At 39.3% G+C, this 27387-nt stretch overlaps 1 protein-coding gene across 4 annotated transcripts; it reads left to right on the top strand.

Moving 5' to 3' along the window:
* The first annotated feature begins 52 nt into the window (after positions 1-52).
* On the top strand, positions 53-27387 carry ppp2r5cb (protein phosphatase 2, regulatory subunit B', gamma b). 4 transcript variants are annotated; one of them, XM_044106909.1, is made up of 16 exons: positions 53-195; positions 658-723; positions 4347-4509; positions 15820-16019; positions 19179-19289; positions 19376-19468; positions 19582-19712; positions 19792-19851; positions 20566-20674; positions 20759-20812; positions 22374-22544; positions 22658-22785; positions 22893-22994; positions 23152-23224; positions 23465-23581; positions 24760-27387. In XM_044106909.1, the coding sequence occupies exons 1-16, from the start codon at positions 169-171 to the stop codon at positions 24892-24894; spliced, it is 1740 nt and encodes a 579-aa protein (XP_043962844.1). In that variant the 5' UTR covers positions 53-168; the 3' UTR covers positions 24895-27387. The 4 variants fall into 4 exon arrangements, with proteins under 4 accessions (XP_043962844.1, XP_043962845.1, XP_043962847.1 ...); XM_044106910.1 differs by lacking the exon at positions 23465-23581; XM_044106911.1 differs by lacking the exons at positions 53-195; positions 658-723; positions 4347-4509 and adding an exon at positions 11230-11428.

The following is a 27387-nucleotide window of genomic DNA, read 5'->3' as shown; positions in this document are numbered from 1 at the left end:
GGGGCTCTCAGAAACTGTCTGTACTAATCGCCTGAATCAGCTGATAGCCAACAGCCAATCACGGCGTGAGTACTGGCTGAACCGCCTTGCAGTGTAGTGCCCGGAGAGTTGTCAAGGTTTTGGTTGTGGATTATCCGTGAGGGGAGTAAGGGCGGCTACGCTTGTACAATGCCGAATAAACCCAAAAAGGATAAGGTAAGTCTGGGATCATTTTACAGGGTTTGTCTGTAGGGAATGAACTACACGTGAAGTGTATGTTACTGTATTTAGAGATACACCGGCTGCTATTTGGACGTTTAGTTATTGGCGTTAACGTCCCATCTTCTTAGCCAAGCACCAGTCATTTCTGGCTAGCCGCTATCTTGCCAACATACTAGCAGCACTGCTGTATGTGCCGCGTTGCTTTGTTCCAATAAAGTGGTTTGCTGCGCTTTGAGTAAAGCGCTCATTTAATTTTGTTTGCGGTATTTATGCGTTAATTATTGACTATTTCATCTATGCAGTGTGAACGATAATTACTGTAAAGTAACGACAGCTAGCTAACTGCGGACTTAACAAACATTAATGTGGCTGGGCGGGCAGCCTTGTTGTCTGTTCCCTAATGCTTCACATTACTTGCTAAAACGAGTTGGACTCAGCTTAATCTTTCTCCTTCAGGAGTCTCCTAAGTCTGGCAAAGTGGGGAAGAGTGGAGGTGGAGGACAGGAAAATATCGAGCATGAGGTAAATCAGAGCAATCCCCACTCTGTTTGAATGTTCATATCCCTCTGAAAATGGATCATCACGTTAGTGCATTTGTCTGGCAAATATGTAAATCTGTTGGAAATGTAAAGTTAGAAATACCTGAGAAAACTTATAATTGTTTTGATCAGCTGAAAAAAAAGTCCCTGAACGCAGGAAAGAACACTGTTCTAACTTTTGCTACCTGTTATTACGGATGTCAAGTTTTATCCATATAGTAACAGACCAAGATTAATGGTAAAATCTTATTAGGTGGTGGTGAAGCAGGTGTGTTTTAATTTTTGAAACAACACGTGGGCTGGTATGAGACTGACAGTAAGTTGACTACCAGCAAAAACACCACAGTTTCACAATGTTGCAGTATTGCGTGCACAGCTCTGAAACATCTTATTTTGAAATGGCAAGATTAGAAACCAATCCACCGCCACCCACCTTTTATTTTAAACACAAGGATTGTTTTGTTAGGGGGAACTTCATTAGCAATCAGCATCAGATAGCATTAGCAAATGTTCACATCAAATTAAAGATTAGAATATTCACTTGGAAAAATCTACTTATTTTGTGATCTATTGTCAGGCTAGAATAATGTAATATCTACATGATTAACTTTCTCAATCTATAGACTTTTTTATTTTTAAGTCTTAAAATATAGTTTTATATATTACCTTCAGTTCAAACCTAATACACAAGAAATGTGGCATAAGAAAGTTAATTACACGTGTACCACGCGTTCTTTAATAATTATTATTTTTTTTCTTCTTTCACCTGGTCACTACCTCTAGTTTTTGTATATGTAAAGCACTCATATCGAGTATGAAAAGTCCTCTATAAATAAAGACCGTCTTTATTTAGGTTCAATAGGTTGTCAGATGAGTTAAAGCGTTTAAGACACATGATTTATTTTTTTCACTCTGAATGTTTTTGGAGCAGCTGTTCAAATTACTCGCATTGTTTCAGCTGCTCTCAGTAGCAGACTGTTTATTTCAACAGTTGTAGGAATTAGAGCTTCAACTGTTGAATGTAACAGGCTATCAATGTTTAGCTAGCTGTTGGAGGGGGCGGCCGTTAACATAAGGCTACTTCTGTTTGAAGGCAACATGTTGCTGTTGTTGCAGTTAAAACATGATCCGATTCTCAAGCGTATCGCTCGTGTGTGGAGCCTCCAAATCTGTATTTGGAGGTTTTTGTTAGACAAATTATTTCTAATGTTGTCTGGAGCTAAGGCTCAGCCCTATGGGGAAAATATTTGCTTGATTAATTTTTTTGTAAAATCACAATTTTATGTAATTCACTAATTATTAAGAGGTCAAAGAGCATTTTAAGACACGTTCTAATTAGTTTGTGCTATTTTAACAATTTATCGATATCCAAAAAAAAAGTTAAATTGCAAAATGATAAACAAGAGCACCACTCGCGTGAAGTACATGCTAGATAACAAGTATTAAAAAATAAGAAAAAAAAAATTTGTATTACGATTTATCTATGAACGTTCTAGAAGGTTAAGGGTTTATTTTTAGCAAAAATGTTACACTTAATATCATCAGCGTAAATAGTTGTAATATTTTTCTGCATTTTCTCACTAAAAATGTCTTCTGAATTAGCGATCTTTCATGGAAGAATTATTTTTACACTTTACCTACACTCTGAACACACAATGCACCCAGTATTCAGATTCATGTGGGTTTTTTTTTTTTTTAGCTTTTTAAAAAAATTACTATTTTCTTGACTGCCCTGCCGAAAATAGACGCATGCAATTCTGTAGTCCAATACGTCTGACGAATTAATAGCAAGTTAAACAGACAAACCAGATCACTCTGAAGAAGCCAGGTTTCTATTCTAGCTAAGTGCAGCTAATTGTTGACTTGACTGCTTGGTAGCTTGTGGCTGCAGGAAGAGAGGACTGTTCATGTAGTTTCCTTGTTCTTGCAGTCAGGATAAAACTTCCTCAGAAACTTTTCCGATCTCAGTCATAAAATCCAAAGTAGAGCTGCCGTAAAAAAAACCTGCTGCTGAGTGGCGGTAGAAGTATCTCTGCACTACGTTTATGCCTCTTAAACATTGTCGGCGCTTTTAATAGCAAGGAACCTGAAGATGACTCTTATTGAGATTTTATTTTCAACCTTTAAACTATGCCAACAAACTATTAGCATTCTAGTCGTCAAAACCAGTAGCACTGTCTTCTCTTTTACATGAGTTGATTTCTAGCGGAAAAATTACATTTGAAACGTCTGAACTTGAGCATAGAACTATGGTATGTAGAATGCATGGATCCCACAATCTCTCTTTCTCTAATATGTTCATCTAAATGAATTATTAAATAGATAAAAACACACATACTTATCTCTGTGCATATCAATGTCAGATGCTATGAACTTGTAATGAATACATTTTAATTTAATAAACTGAAACAAAGATATTATTTGTTACTATTCAGTAATTCTCTGTATCTTTTCAAATGAACTTAAATGATGACATTTAATAAGATGTTTTAACAACTGTTGCCCTTGATCCATATCATAGTGTACACTTAATGCATTAAACTAGGCTTTCACTTTTTCACATCCGGTTGAGTTAAATCGAAGAAAAATGGCCTCCATTTCTAATTTCTACCAGCTGAATGAACCTGCACCAAATTTGCGAAATGATTTGCGTGTGTCCATTAAATGCAAGCGGAGCTGGGTTTACAATTTTCTATCATAATGACGCCTTTAGTAAAACATTTTTCTTTAATGCTCCCAAACAGCTCATCTATAAAAATCTAGCAGCTCATCTCTTCTTTTTAAAAATGGCCTAATTGTCTCAAGGTCTATTATGACGTGTGTTTGAATTCATTCTCAGTTTATTTCTCACAGTGCCAACTCACAACACATGGGTCTCAAGGCACTTTAGAGGGAAAAAAAAGAAAAAAAACAGAAGCAAATTCAATCCAATCACATGGATGGATGGATCTTAATGCCAGTCCGGTTCATAACAAATTCCAAACTGAATAATTTCATTTCAACTTCACCAGATGCCTTTTTAAATGGCACGGACTATGCTCCTGTTCTTGCGCGGCCAATTTTAGCTGGGTCTTAAATGAATGTGATAAATCCCCTGTGACTCAGACGACAGACAGGTCCACAGCTGCATCAGCTGAAGCCTGATCTGAGCCATCAGGAAGGAGCGTGTTGTCCCTGCAGGCGTTCGGGACCTGCTGGGAGAAATGCTGTGCATTCAGGTGACCCAACATCAGGATCAGACACAGCCTTGCGTATCACCGTGCTAAGATGATTAGCAGAGCTCTCTACCCCAGATGGGACTTTTAAAAAAAATTTATTTTATTATTTTACCTGAAATATTCTTTCATTATTAGTGTCTATATATAGGACAAAATATGGCATATCAGTTCCCGAATGACTTCCTGTTGAGTAGGAGGCAAGGTGCTGGTTGTAATTAAATGTACCGGTCTGTTGCTACATGCTTTAGACGTATATATTTATCTATTTTTTCCCGGTGTTGTTCATATTGGAAGTTCGTACAGATTGCTCCCACTTCATCCACCTCTGTTTGGCGTAGCCTTGCGTTGTTCAGTGTAAGAGACGTTGGTTTTTCTCCTGATCCTGCAGAACTCCAACAGGAAGACGAGCAACAGTGTTCCTCCCACCACTCAGCTGCTAAAGGGGAAGCAGCCAGGTTCCCAGACACCTGTCAAAAAGGACAAGAGGCAAAGCTCCTCTCGGTTCAGCCTGAGCAACAGCAGGGAGCTGCAGAAACTCCCCGCTTTCAAAGGTATTTAACTGCAATTGTCTCTGCTCTCTCGCAAAGTGTCTGCAGCATTCCGCTGTGGTTAACTAAGTATGAAATATGCTTATGTTCTTTTTTTTTTTTTTTTTTTCAGTACACAAAACACGCATGTAATCCTTGCGATGCCTTACCAAAAAGCATACATTCAACATGTCTTTTTTGATTTTATTTACTTACTCTGTCCCCTCTCTCACCATCCACGGACATCCCTTGATGCTTCCTCATCCGCATTTTAATACTAAGCTGGACATGGTGTTACGCAATACGTGGAAACAGAGGACATGCATGGCATGGATTTTGTGTTGGATTTAACCCAAGTGTCTATATTTAGTAGTAATCCAGAGATAAAGCTTTAATTCCATGTTCGCTGTGTTTGACGGTGTTTCAAATGATAGGGGATAAGATGTTTTCCCCAACTGTGCCACTATTCCTTGTATCTTATTTCTCTGAACTGTCTAGGTGTATATTGAGATGCTAAAGCTCCTGGTCAGATTATCTCTAGCTGGGACAGTAAGGAGCAGACAGGGCCATAAGGCCTCTGGGCATGTTTCTGCTTCTGAACGCATGAATACACACACCAGTTCTGTCCCCGGTCTTTAGCAGTAGCTGGATAGAGCTACTGTTCTGGTAACTGCACACTGGCCGGTTTGTCAGGACAAACAAACACACACACATAAACACAATCATGGTTGAGTTGAACCCAGGAGCTTCTTGCTGTTAGGTAGCGTGCTACTAACCACTGTGCAGCCCACAACCGAAATGACTGATGCAAAAATAAAGGCTCTGAAAATAAAACAATACATTTCTAGCACAGCTTACGTAGTGCAACTGAGGGGCTAAATGATGAACAGTAATTGTATTCAGTTATATTTTGGAAACATTTATTGCAGATCTCATGCGCCAATTGCGTCCTACAGGCTGTTAGAATTACTCAGATATTATCACAGGATGACATTATCACTAGTTCTTATCATAATTTATTCTTTTTTTTTTCCGGTTATAAGAAACCTTAAGCCTCGTGGTTGGGTGCTAGGGCAGTCATTCATCCGGCGGCCGCGTTTTTGGGTTAAAACCGTTTAAACTTGACAAGAAATTTGAAAATGTAATTTGATAATTATGTGTTATTGGAAGATTAATACGAGAACACCAACTATAAAGTCTTAAAAGATGCAAACATTTTAAAAAGACTAAAATAAATAAGCAATGCTTAGCCTGGTGAGGGCACACGTAAAGCCTGGTGGCCCGCCAGGCTTATAATACACTGGGAGAAGCCCTGTCATTACTGCTGCTGACAAACACTGAAATAATATCAGAAGTTAGATTTTTATTGCAGTCCAGTTTGAATTTGGATCTACTTTTTAATGTACTGTTTCTTAAAAGTACATAAAACGGATGAAAATATGTTGAACAGTCCAATACTTTATGTAGTTTTTATAAGAATTAGAAATACATTATTCAATTAACCTAGAAGTTTAGTATGAACAATTTGCACTTGATTGCAGATATATTTTTCCTACTAAGAATTCCAAAATTTTTGGATCAGAATACTCGCAACGCATTACAGATGCGTTGTGAGTATTCTGACACTTGTGCTTTTATTCAGAAAGGAGTATAATTCTGAAATTCTTTTTTCCTGTTTTGATTCGGTCGTGCTTCGTCTTTCAAAGAACCTGCATTTTGTTGTTTTGTTTTTTTAAGTGTTGCATTTAAAAAAGACCAAAAAGAAAAAGACTTTCCCCCTCCCAGAAAAACAAAACCTGATTTCTGTATCAACAGACTGGTGCACTCAAAAATATCTTAAGAAAGACGTTTGGAGCAAAGAAGTTGCTACTAAGATTTCTCACTGTGACTCGTTGGAAATAATTCTCCATGTTCTCTCAAAGACAGAACGTTTCTACATTTTTAAGCTGTCCAAGGTTTAAGCAGACCCGTTGCCGAGTCTGTGGGACAGGTGAACGCTGAAGTGTGTTGACTAGAACTTTGCAGATTACTGCGGTGAACAGCTGCCCTTCTTCATAAACATTTTTACAGGCGGAAAGTTTTCTCTCCTTTTTTTTTTTTTTTTTTTTGAGCGGAGCTTGTCTTTACAGAGCTGGAACCCTTTACTTTGTGTAAAATAAAACAGTATACTACAGAATGTTAAGTGGCTCTAATTAAACTTTAGTTCCTCTAGCTGCAGTTTTAAAGAGGGGGAGCTTTTTATGAGTTTTCACAGGCGCCCACTCTTTAAAAAAAACAAAACAAAAAAAAGATTGTATTTTTTTTTTGGATTCAAGTACACTTACAGAAAGTTTAGATTTCTTTAGAGTGATTTTTTTTTTCTTCTTCTTCTTCTTTTCCTGAGTGATTTTCTCGATTAGAAAGACTTGGCTCAGAGATGAAAGTTGTTACCCGTCTTGCAGAACAACTTCAACTCTGGCAGTTCTGCTCAATTTGGGCTCCTTTCAGTCTTCTGGAAAGATCTGCACCTATCACATACACAGGCCAGTAGAGTCTGTCAGTAAGAAGGTATCTATATTTGTCTTTTGTTGAGCTGCTACATTTGTGTTGTGCCAAGAAACCAATGAGCATCACTTAATTTCCGATAAGCCCGCGTGCTTCCCACACCCCAGCGTTCGCTTTGATAACATTCTGCAAAAACATTATCCCAGAGTTGCCCGGTGGATGTTATCACTTGGTCCTGTCTAAACAGGCTCCTCGCTTGGCCTGTTTTCATTCCAGGCATGTTCACCACCTTGTGATAGAAACACATGTCCAGAGGCCTGTTCTGCAGAGCCACGCTGGTGAGGCCCGGCCAAAACAAACAACGTTCCCATGCGTGCATTTAAAAAAAAAAAAAGAAAAGGAAAGCACATTTCAATTGCTTTCAGATTAAGAATCTATGCCCCAAAAGTCTTGGACAGTTTTATCATTAAAGTAACTGTGTGGTAAAGTTGTGGGAATTGGAAATAAATATTTTCAAAGTGCCACCTTCTTGCTTGCTGTTTAAACTGCCATTGAATTCCTCTTAGGGCAAAAATTGTCTCTTTTAGCTCCTGTCAGGCTGGAGTTTTAGTACATGCATTGTCTGTCGGAAAGGGTTTGGTGCCACCTGCTGGCCGAGAGGGTTCCTCCATCTTTGAGTTTCTATTTTAGATTACTCTAACATGCTGCCACATCTTTGAGTTTTAGCTGTCGAATTAAATATTTATACAATCTGTGCAGCATGTACATATGTAAGGGACAAAACTAAAGCAGTGACTGAAAAGGCCTGAACAGTTTTTATTTTTACATCTCAAAATATTTTTGGCAAATTTTCTGTTATTAGTGGGGTTTATTTTTTATTTTTTATTGGCTGGCAGGAAGTCTGAAGGAAGTAGTTTTTTACCAAAAAACCCGGAAAAGTGAGCTAAGATGAAATTAAACTATAATTTGCGGTTTCAAAATATTAGGAAAAAAATTAATTGCGACACAATTACCTTAATTTTCTTTTCTTTCTTTTCCTCTGTAACAACCCCAGCACCAAACTTGGTTAAAGATGTAAGCATCAAAAAGGAACATCAAAGGCAGTGAAAGCCCATTCAACAGGCCAAATCTATGGTTGTCATGCAGAATTTGCGTGACAACAAATACCATGTTCTCTCACACATTGGAACCTACTGTTTGGTTCATGACATCATCAAATTTAGCATTTACGACATTTTGATTCACGGATAAAATTCCACCTCTGTTATAGCTGCAGATAACCTGGTTTTGACACAATTCTTTTCTTCTTTTTTTTTTATTTGAGCATATGACTTAATTTGAATCCACTTCTCTGTGTTATCAGATAATTGTGGATAAATCTAGATGTCTTTGGGTCATTGCAGAACCGCTGAGGGGAACGTGAAGTTCAGCCACTGTTTAAGAGAACCCGTGTTCGCAGCCGTGCTGATTGGTCTGTTTCTCTAAATAGATCAAGAGCCTTGAGCACGTCTAGAGGATTGTGACATTGAAGATCAGCAGACCTGTAAAAGAGCCACTCGGGTGTTATTTTAGGATCAAAGACTCCAGTCTGGTGAATGCATATGCTAGACACACGTTTTTGAAGGATTAACATGTGGGTATGTTCTGGTTAACTTGAGTTGCCTTGTTGCACGGTGACCAGGAAACAGAATGGCATGAAAATAACTTTCTGAATTAGACTTGACCTCATTATTGTCGAAACTGTTCCGTCTTAGTTTCAGATCCAGTTGCACTGAGTTTTGGACTTCTCTTTGACTTCTTTATGCAGATTATATACAATTTTAAGTGACGTATCTAAAGGTAAAACTTTTAAGACTTTCCAGATTTACAGGTTTACAGATTTATTGTGTAATAAAAGCAGCATTTGTAATACCCTGGACCTGTCGGAATTTGTTGTGAAATTTGGAATTTCACATCTCCTCTTTACCCAATCCAGCCACCACCTGCCCTTCTAAAGCAGAAGTACTAACCCTCATAAGAGTCGCACCGTGTTAGGGTTAGCTGTTTTTGTTTGTTTTGTTTTTTTTTTTTTTTTTTTTTTTTTAGAAGTTACATAAGATTAAGAAAATAACACATTTTTACTCAGAAAACACAAACTAAAATTAAACTGCTTTTGCAAAATTTTATCTTAGTTTTGAATCTATTCTTAAATTGGATCAGCTTGATTAAGTTCCACAAATAATAATAACAAATTATATCATTTCTACACAGAAAAAGGCTGCGGATCATTAATTCAGTCATTGTTCACTTGTCTTCCAATTTTGTGTGATTCTCATGTCCCTTCAGTGCAATTTCTGTTATTTCTCCCATTAAGTCCGATTTGTCCTCAACCAGGCTAATTAGCGTACGGACAGAGGAGTTGTGAACAATAACGTCTGCACTGTTTTTGATTGTAATCTATCTATGGTTGTAGTTTGGCAATAGAAGCAGAGGAAGTGATTGAAACCATTATGGCCAAGCTTCCAAATATTGAGCCACTTATAGCTTACCGCAAGCTATAGTTACATGCTTGTCATACGTCTGCATTAGATGTGACATCCCACACTGTGAAAGTTTGAGTAGCAAACAGACTCGGTTACAGCAAGCTGAATATTGCAGACATAAGTGAAGCACCACTTCCACATATGTTTGTCTCCTCTTTCCCTATGTTTTTACACCCTTTGCTCACCCCCTGGCATAAACAAATTAAATCTCAGCCGTCCTTAAAGGGGCTTTAAGTGCCAGCACATCATAAGCAGGAGACTGAATGAGCACCACTGCTGTGCCTCCCCCACCTGTTGCTGCACACAGTCATTGAGCTGGCTGAAATAGGCCTGCTGCTTTTTTTCCCCAATTGGGGACGTACTAATAGGAAAGTGTGGACCAATAAAGGCTTTCAATATTATTGTTGTTATGACACATAATTTATGTTTACTTACAGTATTTCTATTATATTTACCTACCCTTACAACATTGTGAAAAAATTTTAATATTACTGCATCACTCTCACATGACCAAAACAAATACCATGCCTACCCTCCCGAAACACAAAGAAATGGTAACAAGATGGAAATACACCAGCCCAGTTTCATTTATTGGATTGATACCAACATTTTATTGATGATTTATTGTGCACCCTACCTAGCTTATGAGAGACATGTTTTGGTCAAAGTTATATCATTTGGCTATTATCCAACTCCATGCATGTCCAAGTATCTAAGGTTTATTTGCTTAATTCTAAAACTCTACCTAAGCCAGTTCACTATTTTATTGATTTTAAGTTAAAAGTGAAACTTAAGTATAAGAATGTGCCTCCTAAAATGGCCAGTTATTTCTGAATGCACTGCGTGGTTTTTTTTTTTTTTGAAGCAAATTTTATAAATCACAGTAACTACTTCCAATGCAAAAGACTAAAATCAAAGTTCCCTCTTTGCATCGTGCATGACTCTGTTTATGACGCTTGCGGTGCAGATTATACAATGTTGTCTAGGTGTTGGTTGAGTTCACCCTGTCTGTTTGCGGGAATGCTTTTGTCAGTCTTGAACCGTCTGCGTTATTGTCAGACCTGCCCTTTTCCTGCACAGCCGTACAGTGCAGGGGTTTTGTCCTCGCTGCCGCTGAGACAGAGTGCGGCTAAGTGTACATGCACATCCTGTGCTGCTTGAAATGAGACTTCCTGCCTTCCTGTTTCTCAGTCACACACACACACACACACCTGGGCTTAGGCCGCGTTCCTGATGAGCCATCTATCGCGCAAGATCAAACAGACGTGTGAACGAACTCTGCATAAACAAAGAACGGCGCATATTTGGAAGGATCCTGAGGAACAGCCGGGCAGGTTCCCGATTCAAGCTGAACAGTCTGGACTTGTGTGGTCAAACATTGTGGGTTACTTAATGTTAGTGGACAAAAGCAGATGAACAGTTTGAACTTTAACATTCAACACTTTTTTTTATTAGAAACTTCAAATAAAAGGAGCATTTTTAGCTTTATTTTTTCATAAACAAACTGGCTGAAGTTTCTCTGTGCTTTTAAACTCATGACAGATGTAGCTTGCTCTTTTCTCCCCCCCTCTCCTCCCCAATCACAATAGCAGGCCGTCCCCTTCCCTTTCGGTCCACCAGTCAGTCCCCTCCCTCGTGTTTGTTTATGCTGACGGCCCCACCCATGTGACTGCAGCCAGCCAATCGGGTGGCAGTAGTCGGACATGACGTCACTAATTAGCTGGTTCCCTCCAGCGGCAGGGGAGCTTCATTTTCTGCTCAGTGTTCGTGCTAAAATGGAGGCTGGCTCCTCGCCTTAGCCCGGGCTGCCCTGTTCTTCCCTACCTCCTGCCTCGGCTCACTCATGTTGGCATGTACTAGCACTGCCACCGGGATGGTTGTGGACACACCGAGCTCGAACGGGCCCTTCCAGCCTACGGCCCTGATGCATTTTAGAGGTGAGAAGAGCAAATCTGCTCCTTTGGTATTCTGTTTTGTTATTTTTTTGTATTTCAAGAGGAGGCTTGCAAAAATGTTGGCATACAGCCCTCCCTAATAAACTCTTGTGACGCAAGAAACACAGCATTTGTAGTCAAGGCGACTGTGTATTTGTTTTAGTTTTTTTCGCTCTTGCTGCTGGCAGGAGTGTGTTTGGAGGAGGAAGCAGGTGGTAGGGTTTGTATACCAACAAGAAAGGGATTCGCCAAAACGTTGCACGGCTCGTTTCAGCCGCTGAGAGTGAAAGAGTGATAGTTTTGCCTGTATCTCCCCTCCCCCATCTTTACTATTGATTTCATATGTAGGAAGTTGGGTCAAAGCTTGCCTTGAGATTGAGTCTGTAATGTACAGTGTTTTGTATATCTGCTGTAATCCGATACTCGCAGGTTGCTGGAGTGTTGCTGCTGCTGCTGCTGCACATTTAGTGGGGTTTGCAACTGTATCTGTATTCCTCCTGCAGCCCAAGTTCCTTTACCTACTGATAGAGATCAGCGAATGTTTTAACTCGAGCCTACTCATGACATTTATCAGCACAAAAACCTCCTCTTCCACGCTTAGCCTGCGTTAGCATTTAAAAACAAGGCTGCGTGGTGGCGCTTTATTAGTTTGATCAAACTTTCAGAAGGCGACTCTTAAAGCAAATTCTGTTTACAACTGGCTTCCTGTGTGCAAGCTGGAGTCTTTAGAAGAGTAAAGGTTATGTTCTCAGCCGTGCAGTGTTGCCTGTGTGTGAAGTCTGCAGTTGCACAGCGTGTCTCTTAATATTTTAGGGCGGCTCAGAAACCCTAGTGCTGTTGTGTAACTGGAGCCGATAGATGTTGTAGGTCTGGGCCGGTGTAGGGGTCGAAGTCTGATTAACCATTTATACAAGCAAACATGAAGCTAGACTGGAAGTATCTGACATGTATTCATTTTTCCTTTAGTCAATTTGTTCACAAAAGTATAACTTAAAGCGTGTCTCCTTCACTTTCTTTTTTATATGATTTTTAATCTCTAGACAAAATTTGTACTTTAAAGTACCTACTGGATGGGAGTTGTTAGTTTTGATGCATCTTGCGAATGGGGGAACATTTTTGATTGCTTCAATTTAATCATGAATCATCAACTTAATGCATGTGGGGAAAAAGTGCTACTATTTCATTGCGTATTTACCTTTAATATACTTTTTTTTTTTTTTTTTTGAAACTCAGCCAGAGGATTTTCATTTCGAGCAGCCTGCTTGTGGTGCTTTTGTTCCTGTCACAGCGTACTCGATCTTATCTTCCTGTGGCTTTCATGTATAATTAACCGTCATAGAAATGGATACCTCAGCGTGATTGGCCATTCACAGGTCACAGACAGTCCAGCTGAAAACCAATTGCTTCACATCTGGAAAGCTTCTAATGCGGAAAAGTCAAAATGTGTCTGTTTGTGGGCAGTTTGAAAACGCCGCAGTCCTCTGAGAGTGCTTGCTAAAGCCGAGGCCTAACTTTTTTTTATCCTGCAATGTGGTTGCATGGATCTTGTTTGTTGTTGTTTTTTTTCTCAGCGTCAACTCAAACCTTTTTTTTGTTCACGTCTTCAGGTTAATCGTTGCACAAACATGTCACTCTGCTTTAGGAGCATGGAACAAATAAACAATCATATTTAACTTGCGTAAAAACCTCTCAGTGGAATCGACAGAAAGCTGTGCTTCTACATTGATAGACTATCAGATTGTAGGGAGAAAAGGAGGAAGTTTTTGCAGAAATTAGGCGGAAATATTTAAGTTATACTTATTTGTGTGCTTACTCATCTTGTGGTAAGCATCCTAAATCAAATGGTAATGTAATGTTGAGGTAAGTCTTGTTTCTAAAATGATCTACATCAACATTTCAGGTCTGAAACTGTTTGCACAAACGTCATCTCCTAAAACAGACGTATCTGATCATTACTAGGTGCTTTTTTTTTTTTTTTCTTTTGCTTTTCTTTTCTGAAATTACGTCATAACCCTGGTGTTCTCCACCTTTGCTGGTAAGAGGTGCATTTTCAAAGAAAACATTGTAGTTTTCATCTCGCCTTTCCAGATAAAAACTAATTCATTGGTTTTGATTTAAATCATGACGCAAACATTCTGGAACAAAACTGCAAAGATGCTGAAACACTGAGCCCGTTTAAATCAAGCCTAAAAAACCCACCAGATTAGAGTTTCCTTTGTTTATTATTAAATGGAACATTGATCGACATTTGATTCGTAGTTGCTTTCTGATTTTGATGACAGCATTTCATAATCGTGTTCTGTATTAATTCTTTTTAAGGCTTAAAGTACTTTGCATGGATTTTTTTTTTTCTTGGTGAAAAAAGCAATACAAATAAACTTGACCTATGATTTAATGAACACGTACAACTCCTCTCCAATTTGTGAAGATCGTAGAAACGACTTTCTTAAAAAAACCAACCACCTCGCCTCTCGCCATCTGATGTCTTCGTCTGATTGCGTCATCAGGTCAGCGGCGTGTGACTGTAGTGCCAGATAGGCGTAGCCGACATGCATCTCTGAGTAAGCGTGGTCACCCACCGGGCCTAAGTCTTGGCTCCATTTTGCTGCCACCATGGTGACAAATTACACTCATGCAGCTGTTTAAGGAGGAACTGAGTCACGATGAAGTGATTAATGCTGCTCCACGGACAGGTTTCATGCTGTGACCTTTTCGGTTTCTTATCCCACCGTGTTGGAGGCGAGGAAATTTTGTGGCACTGTTTGTAGCTCGTAGCTCATTCATTGGTGTTTCTTTTATGACACTTTTACTTGTTGCGACAAACATTTTCTAAACGTTTTTTTTTTTTTTTTTTTGTGTGTACTGGCAGACTGTGTCTGTGCCTCTCACCATGTGCGCTTTGAGTTCCAAACTGCTTTGTGACGGCAACAGTGTGTTTATGCTCCTAAATGTTCGTATAATGAGTGAGATTTTTTCGTGTGACGTGCAATTGTTGCTTTAAGAAATGAAGTCTGACTGCAGTTTTTCAAAATGTGCCGCCGGTTAGTCCAGTTGGTGCACAGTACTCTGCTTATTTGGTGCTGAGTGCAGCTGAAGGTGAAAGGGTGCATTAGAGCTGCTTTAAACATGCCTGAATGGACGGACAACGCCTGTGGCTTTATTACGAAGTTTTTTTTCTTTCTTTCCTACTGTTGAAACCCAGGCCTTTCTTTTTGCTCTTGTATGAGATAATGTTTCAATAGATGACTTGTAAAGGATCTCCTAAATACTGGGCGATATGACTTAAAAATAAAATCCAATTTCTTTTTTTTAATACCAATTAAATTTTTTTTTTTTTTCTCATTTCTTTTTTAAAAATCACATTACAAATGAGAGAGAATATTTTTCAAAAAGTGGCTTTTGTTTCAATCATTGCTTTTGTGAGTTGTACGACAGATTATTAGGGCCAGGGTAAGAACATTTTTCTTTATTTATGAGAATGCAGTCACAATATTAGCAGGGCATTTCCTAAATTACGAGACATAACTTGAACGCGATTAGCTGAGTCTGTGGATCTTTCTCAGTCGTTTGTTCAATTGTTTCAAAGTCCTGCTGCTGAAAGCAATTTGATGGTGATTTCTTAAAAGATGTCACATTATCATATTAATAAAACCAATAGCAAAGTATAACTTCACAAGACGTTCAACATTCTTCAATTTTGTATTACTTAGGATTTCTCATTCTCTCAAATTATTATTCAATCTTCTAGTTTTATGATTTTTATTCTGCTAATATTAATGCTCTGTTCTCATTGTTCTGACTTCATTATTGTACAATTATGACTTTATTTTTTGCTAATATTAATAGTTTATTCTCATTATTTTGACATTATTGTCGTACGGCTATGACTTCATTCTCAGAATTAGGAAAAATGAAAAAGTCTTATTCTGGCCCCGATGCTCAGTCGTAGAGTTGACCGGAATAGTTTAGCTCAATTTGTCGAGGTTTTCTAAAAACTGTTGATATTTTTTTGTTTGTTCAAACTGACAGTTAATTAAAGATAATTATAATATGTGGACAGGCGTGGCCTCGTGTTCCCTAGGGATCATAACTTGCATCATTGATGAAGTGGCGGAGCCGTCTTTGAAATGCTAAATGTTCGATTTAGCATTCGCATTTGATTTTCGGCATTAATCCCGGAGTGAGCATGCAAGTCATTTCCTGCTCAACTCTTGCCCAGCAAGGCATTTTCCGATTGATTTTATCTTCACTCCCTTAAATATATATATATTTTTTTGCTGTTTTCTATGTTGTGTTCTGCAGCAACTTTGTTGTTGTTTTTGTTTTTCTCCCCACTAAAAAAATTGGCAGTCCAGCTCGCTTCAGCTCCCCATCTTGTTTTCTGTTTTTCCTAGACGTTCCCCCAGCAGAGCAGGAGAAGCTGTTCATCCAGAAGCTGCGTCAGTGCTGCGTCCTCTTCGACTTCGTCTCAGACCCCCTGAGCGACCTAAAATGGAAGGAGGTGAAGCGAGCCGCTCTGAGCGAGATGGTGGAATACATCACCCACAACAGGAATGTCATCACAGAGCCCATCTACCCAGAAGTAGTTCATATGGTCAGTGTCAAAGCAGTCACAAATTACTGCAGGTTCTCTGTTCAGAAATCTGGAAAAAAACGTCCCCAGATAGACACAAACGTCTACGCTAAGTTCACCGTTTATCTCTGAAGTCATATTAAGAAAATACTTTCGAATTTAACACATGGAAGTTTTTATTCTGAACCAGACAGTTGCCTTCCTGTCTCTTTCACCCTTATTACATCAGAGGGTTTTTTTTTCAATTGGCTTGTAGTCTGACTTTACCTTTAAATCAGTCTGAAAACTGTAAACACGAGCCCCTGATTTATTTCCCTAAATACAATTATCTAATCATCCTCACCACAGTTTGTTTTTACCAAAATGTTTAAACATTTTTGCTACATGGTGGATGTTTTTCATCAACTCACCCTTCGCTAAGGGTTCAGATGTTCTGCAGAACTTTTTCCAGTATATTCCCACGTTCGTTTCGCGTGATGAATGGCTTGCTAGCTGTGCTCGCGTTAATGAAATTTGGTTTGTTGCTAAACGTTTTGAAATGGGAAGTGTCTTTGGAAAACCCGATGGATCACTCTTTTGTTTTGCTTCAAAGAGTTTTGATCAATTGACTTGAAATTACCAGAGGTGTCATGGAAATCAGAAAATGTGTGTATATATATATATATATATATATATATATATATATATATATATATGCTTTGGTATGACTTAGTACATGTATTTTTCTAGCTAGATACTTTGAAAATAATGTTACCAGATATCACAATGTGTTCTTGTTCAAATATATTTTCTACAGCAAAACCACATTATTTCATTCTGTTTAAAAAAACAAAACAATGCAAAACATTTGAACAGATGGCATTTCAAACTGCTACATCATTTTAATCATGGTTGTGATGCTGAACTATTTTAAATTGAGGAATATTTAATATTTTGCTATTATTTTTTTATTTATTCCAATCTTAATGCTTTTAATGCCCGATGCCGTATTTATCACACAATTAAAATCATGTTAACTGAGAACATATTTAACTTTCCTAGTATGTTTGCATCTTGTTCCCCAGTCGAGGGTCTATAACGCTCTACACCTGCTCTGCATAAACAAACCAGAAACATTAAGGCTAAAATTGGAGGGGGGGAATCAGTCGGTCTTTCTTAGATTCAGATTTAGTGTTTGTTACTGGCAAAGTTCGCAGAAAGGATTCACCCACTTATTTTTTTTTTCTCCCATAAACATGCACGTAAACAGCATGTTTTCCATAAAGCAAATAGTGTGAAATACTATCTCCCTCTGGGTGGTAATCTCTCTGCTGTCTGATCAGTTCAGAGATATGTGGAGATGTGTGTTTCAGGTTTAATATTGAAAAAGTCTGAAGTACAGATTAGATCCTAGTTAGCTTCTTCTTCTTCTTTTTTTTTTTTTTTTGCTGACCGACACGATAAAGGCTGAGATACAGATGGTATCTTCTAACGGACCCATTTATCTTTGCGTTGACGTCTGTTTAAAGTCTTAAGTCACGACAGTCGCTCTGGCGTTTCTGAACTCGGACGCCACACAAACGTTAAAACGCTTCTGATCATAATGAGGTTGGTGGTAATTAATATTCTTGCATTTAAAGAACCCAAAATCTGCAACTAAACCCATCTGTAGGACTGATTCTGAACATTTATTCAGGCTTAGCTTTCGCAACCCTCCTGCTGGTCCTCTAGGCTCGTGGTCGGGATGCATCCACATTACCCGATTTTGTTTTCCCAAGCCAAATTAAAAATCCTTTGATGTTAATCAAAGCCTGGCCTCAGTGCCACATTGTAAACTGCAGATGATCAAGGTGCAAATATCCCCTCCGCTGTTGTTGAAGCTCTATTTGATCAGTGCTGCTGAAAATGCAGCCGAGCTGCCAAATCAGCATAGAAATGTTCTCTTATTCCTGCCAGCCCCTCTTTTTTTCTGACCCCCTCCCCCCTTAAAGACGAGGGCTTTTTGAAGTCCTCTAGTGGCTTTTATCATCAAAGTGTGGACTGACACGACAAACTCCTTCATGGTGATAAAGTGTGTATTCTCATGTTAACGCTGTCCAAGTGGTTTTCACTAGGGGGGTCTTGGACATGTTTGAGACCCTAAAAAGACCTTAAAATGTTTATGATTGCGGTTCTTAAACACATTAGGAATTTGTTGTTTAGGGGTGAATTTTTTTCAATTGTTTTTGATATGTATGGGGCGATTATCGGTCTGCAGGGTTTAAAAAGTTGCAGTTTAACAGACAAAAATTTTCAAAAACAAAAATCAAATCACTGAGAAAGTCCAAAGTGACCAGAGTTTTCTCTGTTTGGAGCTCTGATGACCCTAAACCAAGGTTTTGCAAGCTCTGTGGAGCTTCCCCAATAGCTTTTAATAACTTCAGCTAAAAATTAAACGGAACCAGTTACTGTTTTTAAAATGGATTTAATGTCAAATGCAGGTTTAAACCGTTGTTAATTTTTTTTTCTTCCAGATTTGTACATTGAATTTCCACAAAAAATGACACCAATTCATTTTTCGACCTGCTTTCCTTGCCATTAGGTTGTAACCTGTGATTCTTTTTATTTTTAATATCTGTCCTCTTTTATTATTCTCTTTTTTTTAAAAGCCTAAAAACAGAAATAAAATGCTGTCCCGAGAGCACAATGGCTCTTTATGTTTTAAGGTAGCAGTTTCCTACCCTAAGCTAAACACCCAAAGCGTCTTTTAAATGGTTTCCATCAGCGCATATTTAATGTTGACAGTCAGTCATCAGATCTTCTCAGGATGATCACAGCTGATCTCTGTCTTGTCTGATTGAGCTTAACAAAGAATTGGGAGAAGTTTCATTGAAGGGTGGTGGAGGCACAACCTAGAGATTTCTAAGAGAACGACAGCAGCTGTAGATGGTTGCAAAGTATTCACCAAATGCCGCACTTTACAGACTTTTAATTTGCTCAAAAAAAGTCTGCCGTGTTTACGAGACGTCAGCTGAAGTAAGAGTGAAGCTTGAATTGAGAAAAGGTCAACGTGCGAGCGCAGCATTGATTTCTGCTAGGCTGACGGATGCAGTCGGTCAGGTTCGGCCTTTTGATGCGATAATGCTTTTTAGCAGATAACTGTGTGAGAAGTGAAGTCCAAATGTTGAAGTTTTTTCCTCTTTGTTATCCCGCCTCCCTCAGTTTGCTGTGAACATGTTTAGGACGTTGCCTCCTTCATCGAACCCCACCGGTGCAGAGTTTGACCCTGAGGAGGATGAGCCCACGCTAGAGGCGGCATGGCCACATCTACAGGTAACACACGATCGCTAAACGCAGCCGGAGTAAGCGTTCACATCCACTGGAAACCAATAAGTCAACTGATTGCTCTCTTCCCACAGCTGGTGTATGAATTTTTCCTCCGGTTTCTAGAGTCAACAGACTTCCAACCTAACGTTGCCAAAAAGTATATTGACCAGAAGTTTGTAATGCAGGTGAGAACCTTAGCTTATCGTTGTTAAAGTGTCGAGAGGGAGTGTAAATGTTTTTTATTATGCTTGGTGTCTGGTAATTTCTAGTAATATTTGTATATTTCTTTTGGTTTCAGCTCTTAGAACTGTTTGACAGTGAAGATCCCAGAGAAAGAGATTTTTTAAAAACCACTTTGCATCGCATCTACGGCAAGTTCCTGGGTCTGCGAGCGTACATTAGGAAACAGATAAATAACATATTTTATACGTGAGTGTGCTTTAGTTATTAATCTTGATCGTAAGCGGTTATTGTCAGAGATTGAGTCAAAACATGCGTTCTTCCCTAGGTTCATTTATGAAACGGAGCGCCATAATGGCATAGCGGAACTACTGGAAATACTCGGCAGGTAAGTTATTGGTTTTTGACAAAGGAGTTGGAGAAAACATTTACTTTTCTAATTTTACGTTAAAGGGAATGAAACAAATTAAGCATGGAGTCATGAGGAGTCCTTGTACTTTGATAAAGATGTCCGTTTCTGAAAAATAAAGGTCTTTTTTTTTTTTTTTATACTGATATATATTTTTAATGGAATCCTCTATCTGTGACTTTTTATACCACAAGATAGTCCAACTGTGCCTACAAATAGATAGTCATTTAAAAATAAAAACAAACATCACTGACACTCTTGACCACATATCGCAGATCAGAGACTGTGATTTACCTTGTGTTTTGTGTGGGATAATTCAGAGGGCATACGAGAAGTCTTATGTGTCACACATTTTTAAATTGAGCTGATGTAAGCTGGTATGGATGCCAAACAAAAGATGTGAAATTGCCCTTTATCAGATGAAAAGCCAACATCAGCATTGTACTGTTGCAGGAACAAACAGGCCGTAACTAGATAGTCTTTTTTTATTCTCAAATATCCAAATGTGGAAGAAGAACTGAGTTATGAAATGTTTTTTTTTTATATATATATAACTTTTATTATTATTATTATTAATATTATTATTATTATTTAAGAAGCGGAATCAAATTTTGTTTCTTTTTAATCTGAACTGTTGATATAATTTCATTTGTAGAGCGTGTTTCTCACCGACCACTTTTCCCTCGTTCGCAGCATAATTAATGGATTCGCTTTGCCTCTGAAAGAAGAGCACAAAATTTTTCTACTGAAAGTCCTTCTGCCTTTACACAAAGTCAAATCTCTGAGCGTTTATCACCCACAAGTAAGTACCCTCAGTGCTACACCTTTCCCCGTTTCCTGCTAGCTACACTGATGGCTGACTGGAGACTGTGTCTGTGTTTCACAGCTGGCCTACTGTGTGGTCCAGTTCTTGGAGAAGGACAGCACCCTCACAGAGCCGGTAAGGTCGAACTCGTTAATGCTGTTGGGTCGTTTATATCGATAATTGAATTAGCCGTGCGGACGTCCCGTTTGTTTAGGGTCATTAAAAAAGAACCGCCACAGCAATCGTCATCTGAAATGTGTTTTAAATCTTGTCAGTGAAGATGGTTTGTATTTAGTCGCATCTAGCGTTTAATTCTGAGACATCCTTCTTCCACCACGTTTCAATAGTTGTTGTTTTAACTATTAATATTTAAGATTTTTATTAATTATTCTTCCCCTATTTCTGTATACTGTTTAGGTATTAAAAATTAAAATGATATGTAATGTTACTGTAAATAAATGGTGTAAACAGAGCTCTTAAAGTAGACGATTTTGAACAGAAATTTCTCCGATTATTCTTCTCTAGTCCTTCATTTTGTAACGTCGTCGTATCGGCCACCATCAACGATGTGGCAAAAATCCGTCTACCGCTTTGTCAGATGGATGTTTTTAGTATAGTTTAATCTGCTGCTACATGCAGAAGCAGCATTGTGCTGTGTGGCTGGATCATTAAAGATTACTGCCTCACAAAACTCAATAGAAAGCTAATGTGTTGCTTCGCTGCCTCTGCATCGGGTCGTTTGTTTACTTTTTCAACACGTGCCGCTTTGTGTTTCCTCCCCTCGTGCTCTCGCTGTGTGGGTAAAACTCTGCGGCAGTTTTTCCTCTAAGAAACAGTGACTCAACACTGTTTTCATTATGAAAAAAAAACACTCTTATTGGACATTTTATGGGATTCTATGCTTTGTTGAAGGTCTGTCTGTGATTGTGCAGCCCAACCTTTTAATCTTGTGAAAGAATATTGGGAGGCTGCTCTTGTTTCTTTTATTACAATACAAGGTTGTAGCTGAAAAAGCTCGTGTAGCAACAGATTCACATGGTTATCCTGCACACGGTGTACGGTGCTAGGAAGTTTAAATAAATAAATAAATACAATCCCTCAATTGTTGAATATCAAATTTGTATTTGAGCTTGAGGCTGAAATAGTGCAGATGCTGTCAAACAATTTGATTTTCATTCTTCTACATTGGTCAATATCATAAATGGAAAAAAAAAAAAATATATATATATATATAATAAAGATGCTGAAAGAGCAGCACACTCGGAGCAGTAATTAAGCCAAAACATTTAAAAAAAATACGTACATTTTGCACAAAATGATAATAAACGTAATCTGTTCCAATTTCTCTATTCCTATAATCAATAGCGTAATAAATTACTAAATTAATTTTTGGTCGCAGCTCTAGACCCTAGATCCTCTCAAAGTAGAAGTGGGCAACATGAAGATAATACTGTAGTCTGTTTTGGAGGAGTAGAGTTCACCGTATTGTCTCTAAAACATCATCTTTGTTCTGCTGCTTTATGCTCCAGATACTCTTGTTGTTTTTTTTTTCCTCAAAGAGCCATGTTAAGGTTTATGGAAAGCACTGTTGCAAAGTCCTGGATGTGATGTTGTAAATATATTGCCCTCGTTAACAGTGCTCTTCTAACTTCCTGTGAACCGGCTTGTGTGTGTGTGTGTGTGTGTGTCCATGCAGACTGTCATGGCTTTGTTAAAATATTGGCCAAAGACCCACAGTCCAAAGGAGGTGATGTTCCTCAACGAGCTGGAGGAGATCCTGGACGTCATCGAGCCCTCGGAGTTCGTCAAAGTCATGGAGCCTCTTTTCAGACAGCTCGCCAAGTGTGTGTCGAGTCCACACTTTCAGGTCCGGGTCTCCTCTCGGCTCGCTTGCTGTCTCAATTAGCCGCCTCTAGTTACTTTGTTTTCGTCCTTTTATTTGCTCGCGTGACGTAACTGTGGAACGAACTGCATTGCTAGGTGGCCGAGCGCGCGCTGTACTACTGGAACAACGAGTACATCATGAGCCTGATCAGCGACAACGCCGCCAAGATCCTTCCCATCATGTTTCCAGCCCTTTACCGCAACTCCAAGACCCACTGGAACAAGTGAGTCCGGGCTCGGTGTTTTCTCTGCGGCGTATGTGGGAGTGTTGTAGTCGCTTAATTGTTGTGGGCTAAACGAGTGAGCCACAGGAATGTTTGTGTGCCCGCAGGACAATCCACGGTTTGATCTACAACGCTCTGAAACTCTTTATGGAGATGAATCAGAAGCTGTTTGACGACTGCACCCAGCAGTTCAAAGCGGAGAAAAGCAAGTAAGTCAATTGTGAATCGCACAGATATTTCCAGGATGGCTGCATTAAATTTGACCTCGTTACAAAGATGCATAAGCCACTGAAAACGGAATCCGACGTGGAAAACATGACTAGCTTATTTGGAGAAATAAGCTCATAAACCGCTTTATTGTCTTAGAGAGAAAAGCAAATGGAAGGAGAGGGAAGACGCGTGGCTGAAGATAGAGAATCTCGCAAAGTCGAACCCACAGGTGAGTTGAACACACAGCAGCAGTTTCATGCACGTCTGATCGAAGCAAGCCGTTCTCGTTTTTGCTCTGATTCGACCGGAGCAACGGATCCTTCAGCTGAAGCAGTCTCAAATTTGTCTTCAAGGAGGGACTAGGCGCAATCTCAGTCTTCTTGTGGCGCAAAAGCATTCATGACAATGCAGGTTTCAGTCGAGTTTACACGAGTGACTCTTATTATTCGTCTTTTGTGCCTGTGTGCAGTTTGTGGTGTACATTGACCCTCCAGGATCAGGCGGTCCGATGGACATGGAGACAGATGTGCCGCTGATAGAAGATGTCAGTGTGTTAAAGCAAACAGTAGAGGAGGGAGCCACACAGGTCAGTGTGGAGTGTAGCAGCGCAGACGCTCATTCGGTTTTCAACGTGCTAAAAGAGAGACCGATTCGCTTCCAAGTCTATGTAAAAAGTGACCAAAAAAAAAGATCTGATACTCTTGAGTTTACTAGTTAGTGTTCAGTTTGGCTTTTTACGTTGGAGGTGAGTAGTTGGAGTTCAGTGGCAGCATTGACATTGTGATTCTAATGATTTCTGTTCAGGGTTTAGTGAGGCATGAAGTTATATTTTACGTCTGACTTGCAGAAATCTTGCAAAAGTATTCACACCCCTGGGGATATTTCACTTTTGCCATAAACAACTTCTGTGTATTTCATTGAGATTTTGTGTAATTGAGTTGGGGAATAATAATTTATTTTTTTTTCTTAAATAAAAATCTAAAATGGTGTGAAATATATTCAGGTGCCTTTAACTCTGAAGCCCTTACATAAACTCCAGTGCAACTAATTGCCCTCTGAAATTACTCAATTAGTCGACAGTCTTCATGTTTGCAACCTAACTCAGTAATAACAGCGTGCAAACCTCAACAATTTGTCTGAAATATTTATCTGCAAACAGTTTCATGAATATTAAGGAATACAATAGAACGGTCAGGGGGGAAATCTGGAGAAGATTAAAACAAATTTTAGTCATTATATCAATTTATCCCAAACTTTGAAAGCCTTTTGGAGCAGCTTCTAGCGTGTTTGAAAATAAATATCCACCAATAGCTTGTCATCCAATCTGACTGAGCTAGAACTATTTTATTAAACAAGAATGTGACTCAAAAATCACTACGCTTAGTTGGTGTTTCACGTAAAATCCCAATAAAATACACAGATTAAAACCTGAAGGTGTGTGTAGTCAGGCCAGTCGCTGTGTCAAGATGCATTAGATAAAAAACAAAAAGTTTGCATACTACTTTGAATTTGCAGACCTGCGTTCCTCCACGTTGCGAAGCGCTCTCTGCTCCGCACGTCCAATATTGCTGTCGGTGTGAGTCATTTGCACAGCTGCTGATTCGGCTGCATCGCGCTGGAAAGACGCGCCGAAACGTCACAGTGATGGATGTCAGCGTGTTGGACAGCAGACGACCGTCGGCGCAGAAGCTTAATGACCGCGCAGCAGAGCTCTGCGTGGCGTCGGCGCCGATGTTTTGACTGATGCTCGTCTCTTGTGCACAGATCCAAAAAGATCAACGCAGAGAACGGCCTTTGGTGAGGAGGAAATCGGAGCTTCCGAAAGACATCTCCACCGTCACGGCGTTGGAGTTGCACCGAAGAGCCGAGGAAATGTTGACGACGCACGATGCCCACTAAGAGACAGAGACCAACCTTTAAAATGAATCCGAAAAAGAAAAAGAAAGAAAGGGGGGAAAAAAAAATAAATATAGCGGCGGCATCCACAGAGGAACCACAGGCCCACGGAGGGCCAGCACAACAACAGAACTCTGGTATCTAAGCGCAGCACAGTGCAGACAGAACAGGCCGAGAAAACTCCTGACACTGAAAATGTCTGACGCTACCCGTTTAAGTAAGCTTTGAAAGGACAAGCGGTGGTTGTCCTCCCTCACTTCCCAAAACCCGCCCTTCCCCTGCTGGGATGCAGAGACCAGTCCTGATCTCTTCGTCTCTTCCCCCCAAACGAGCGTTTTTTTTTTTTTCCCCTCCTCCCTACTTTCTCTGTCTCCTCGGCTTGTGTTTTTGAGGTACTGTGCTGCCCTCTTCTGGTCATTCTTCTCAGGTGTTCTGTTCAGTGTGTGAGCTGTCTGATCTTCTTGCCTCTTATCAATAGATGTCAGGTGCTTGTTAAAATAGTACGAGCCCTTAGCTATATTAGGTCAAAGATTTAAAACAAACAAACAAAAAAAAACAAAAACATAATTTGGTGAACCGAGTCAGCTGTTTATACATATATACATATATATTTAATATTAGCTATTTTTCTCATAACATTTGAACAAAACAGCTGTATATTTTTCCGTACGTAGTATATGAGGAGCTTGTCTCATTAAAAAAAAAAATAATAAAGAGGAGACGCTTCTTTTAATGTGTAACCATTTTGTTGGTTGCTCTGATGCTGTTCATTCTCTCGACTAAAACAGACAAACCATCGGGGTTCAATCAGTTGGATTCATCCACATCTCTGTGAAGAAGTCTATTTTGGTGCCAACTGTTTTCATTTTTCCATTTCACTGAAAAACTTTAGGTCAGTAGGCAATAAGTTAGCAGAGCCAAACCTGGTCTGCAGCTTCACTTAACTCATAAGATGGACTTTATTTTAACTCGTCCATTCAGAACAAATCCTCAACCCGAGGCTTTTATGAGAACTCGAAGAGAGGTGAGGGTTTGATGTATGTAATCAAGCAGAAATTGGGTGGATCTTTTTTTTTTGGCGAGGCAACTCTTGCTAGAAGCCGAAGAGGTGCGTTTAGTTTTCCAAGCCTTTTCTTTCACAGTGCCTTTTTTTTTTTTCATCAAAGGGGACATTTGCAGATTGAAGGATTAACAATATGTAACGTGAAACGCCAGCTCATTGGAGAAATTTGTACAATTAGTACAAGAAAAACAAAACAAAAAAAATGAAAAAAAAAATCTGACGTGTTCCAAGCAGGGCGCGTCACGCTGCTTGGCCTCCCGCACACCTTGCCTTGTCGTAGCCGAGAGCGGAGGCGGTGCGGTCCCCCCTCACCCCCACCCCCACCAAGCAAGCCACTTCAGCAAATTAAGCACTTCCTGGTAAAACTTGAAAGAAAAAGGAAACACCGCATGTAACAAAAAAAAAAAAGGAAAAACAATAAATAAATGACTGAAAAAGTAGTGCAGAGTTTAAATCCACGATGCTGTCTGTGTTAGCGTGAAGGGGTCGCCTGCGCCCCTCCCCCACCCCGCGGTGCTTGTCATAAAGAGCTCGCCTCCCATCTCGACCGTCCCATTCCGCCTTTATGTTCTGCTTTCACCCTGTCCGCTCAGACCTGCGCTCTCCCCTTTTCCCTCGGCGATAAATAAAAAGATAAAACGAAATTGGAAGATCTGCTTCTGGATGCTCTCGAGTTCATTTTGTTGTGGTTTTTACTCCTCCTCCGCCTGCAGAACCTTGTCGTCAGTGTTTCAACCGAATGTGCAAATTGTAAATTATATTGAAAGTCACTGTTCTGTTCTCTCCATGTTCGTCCTGAAGAACAATGGTCACCAAAAGGTGCGCGCCAACGCCTCTCCTGCACCTTTTGCTCTAGACTCTCGTGTGGAATGGAACGGGCGCGGGAAGATTGGACTCGTCGCGCCGATCCCTGTTGGTGTCTCTTGTTCTTAAAATGGCTTTAATACTGGCTTCTTTGGAGCTCTTTTCATTTTACATAAGCTTTGTTCTTTTTTTTTCTCTTTGAATTTTTTTTTTTTATTGCAAGTGTCCTTTAGTATTTGTCATACTAAATGGCTGGCTTCATTGTACATATAATGTACTTTTATGTTATATCTATTATTAAATGGTAGATTTCATATTTTGTACAAACTATCCTGTGTATAGAACTCAGATATTCTTAGCAACTGCAAACGGTTGGTATGTGGCACAAAGTTCAACACTTTTAAAACTATTGACAGGAAAATGACTAGGATTTGGATTTTATTTTTCAATCTTTGTAAACCAACATCTCTTCCGTTTTGATTCTTCCACATCCAGCCATGGTTTTTATTTTCTCCTTGCATAAATGAGGTTTTTGTGCTTGCTTTTATCCAAAACCATCCAGTGGTGTACATCTATCTATATAAAACAAATAAAGAGAACATGTGAGTTTTATATTTTCATCCTAAAAA

Source organism: Gambusia affinis, linkage group LG22 (assembly GCF_019740435.1).
Source record: "Gambusia affinis linkage group LG22, SWU_Gaff_1.0, whole genome shotgun sequence".
NCBI classification, from domain to species: Eukaryota; Metazoa; Chordata; class Actinopteri; order Cyprinodontiformes; family Poeciliidae; genus Gambusia; species Gambusia affinis.
This window is presented reverse-complemented; position numbering and strand designations above follow the sequence as displayed.

Coding starts and splice junctions, on each gene's coding strand:
- ppp2r5cb (XM_044106909.1), top strand. CDS start 169: ATGCCGAATAAACCCAAAAAGGATAAG. Junction 16,020..19,178: donor ACCCAGAAGTAGTTCATATG/GTCAGTGTCAAA, acceptor CGCCTCCCTCAG/TTTGCTGTGAACATGTTTAG. Junction 23,225..23,464: donor TCGCAAAGTCGAACCCACAG/GTGAGTTGAACA, acceptor GCCTGTGTGCAG/TTTGTGGTGTACATTGACCC.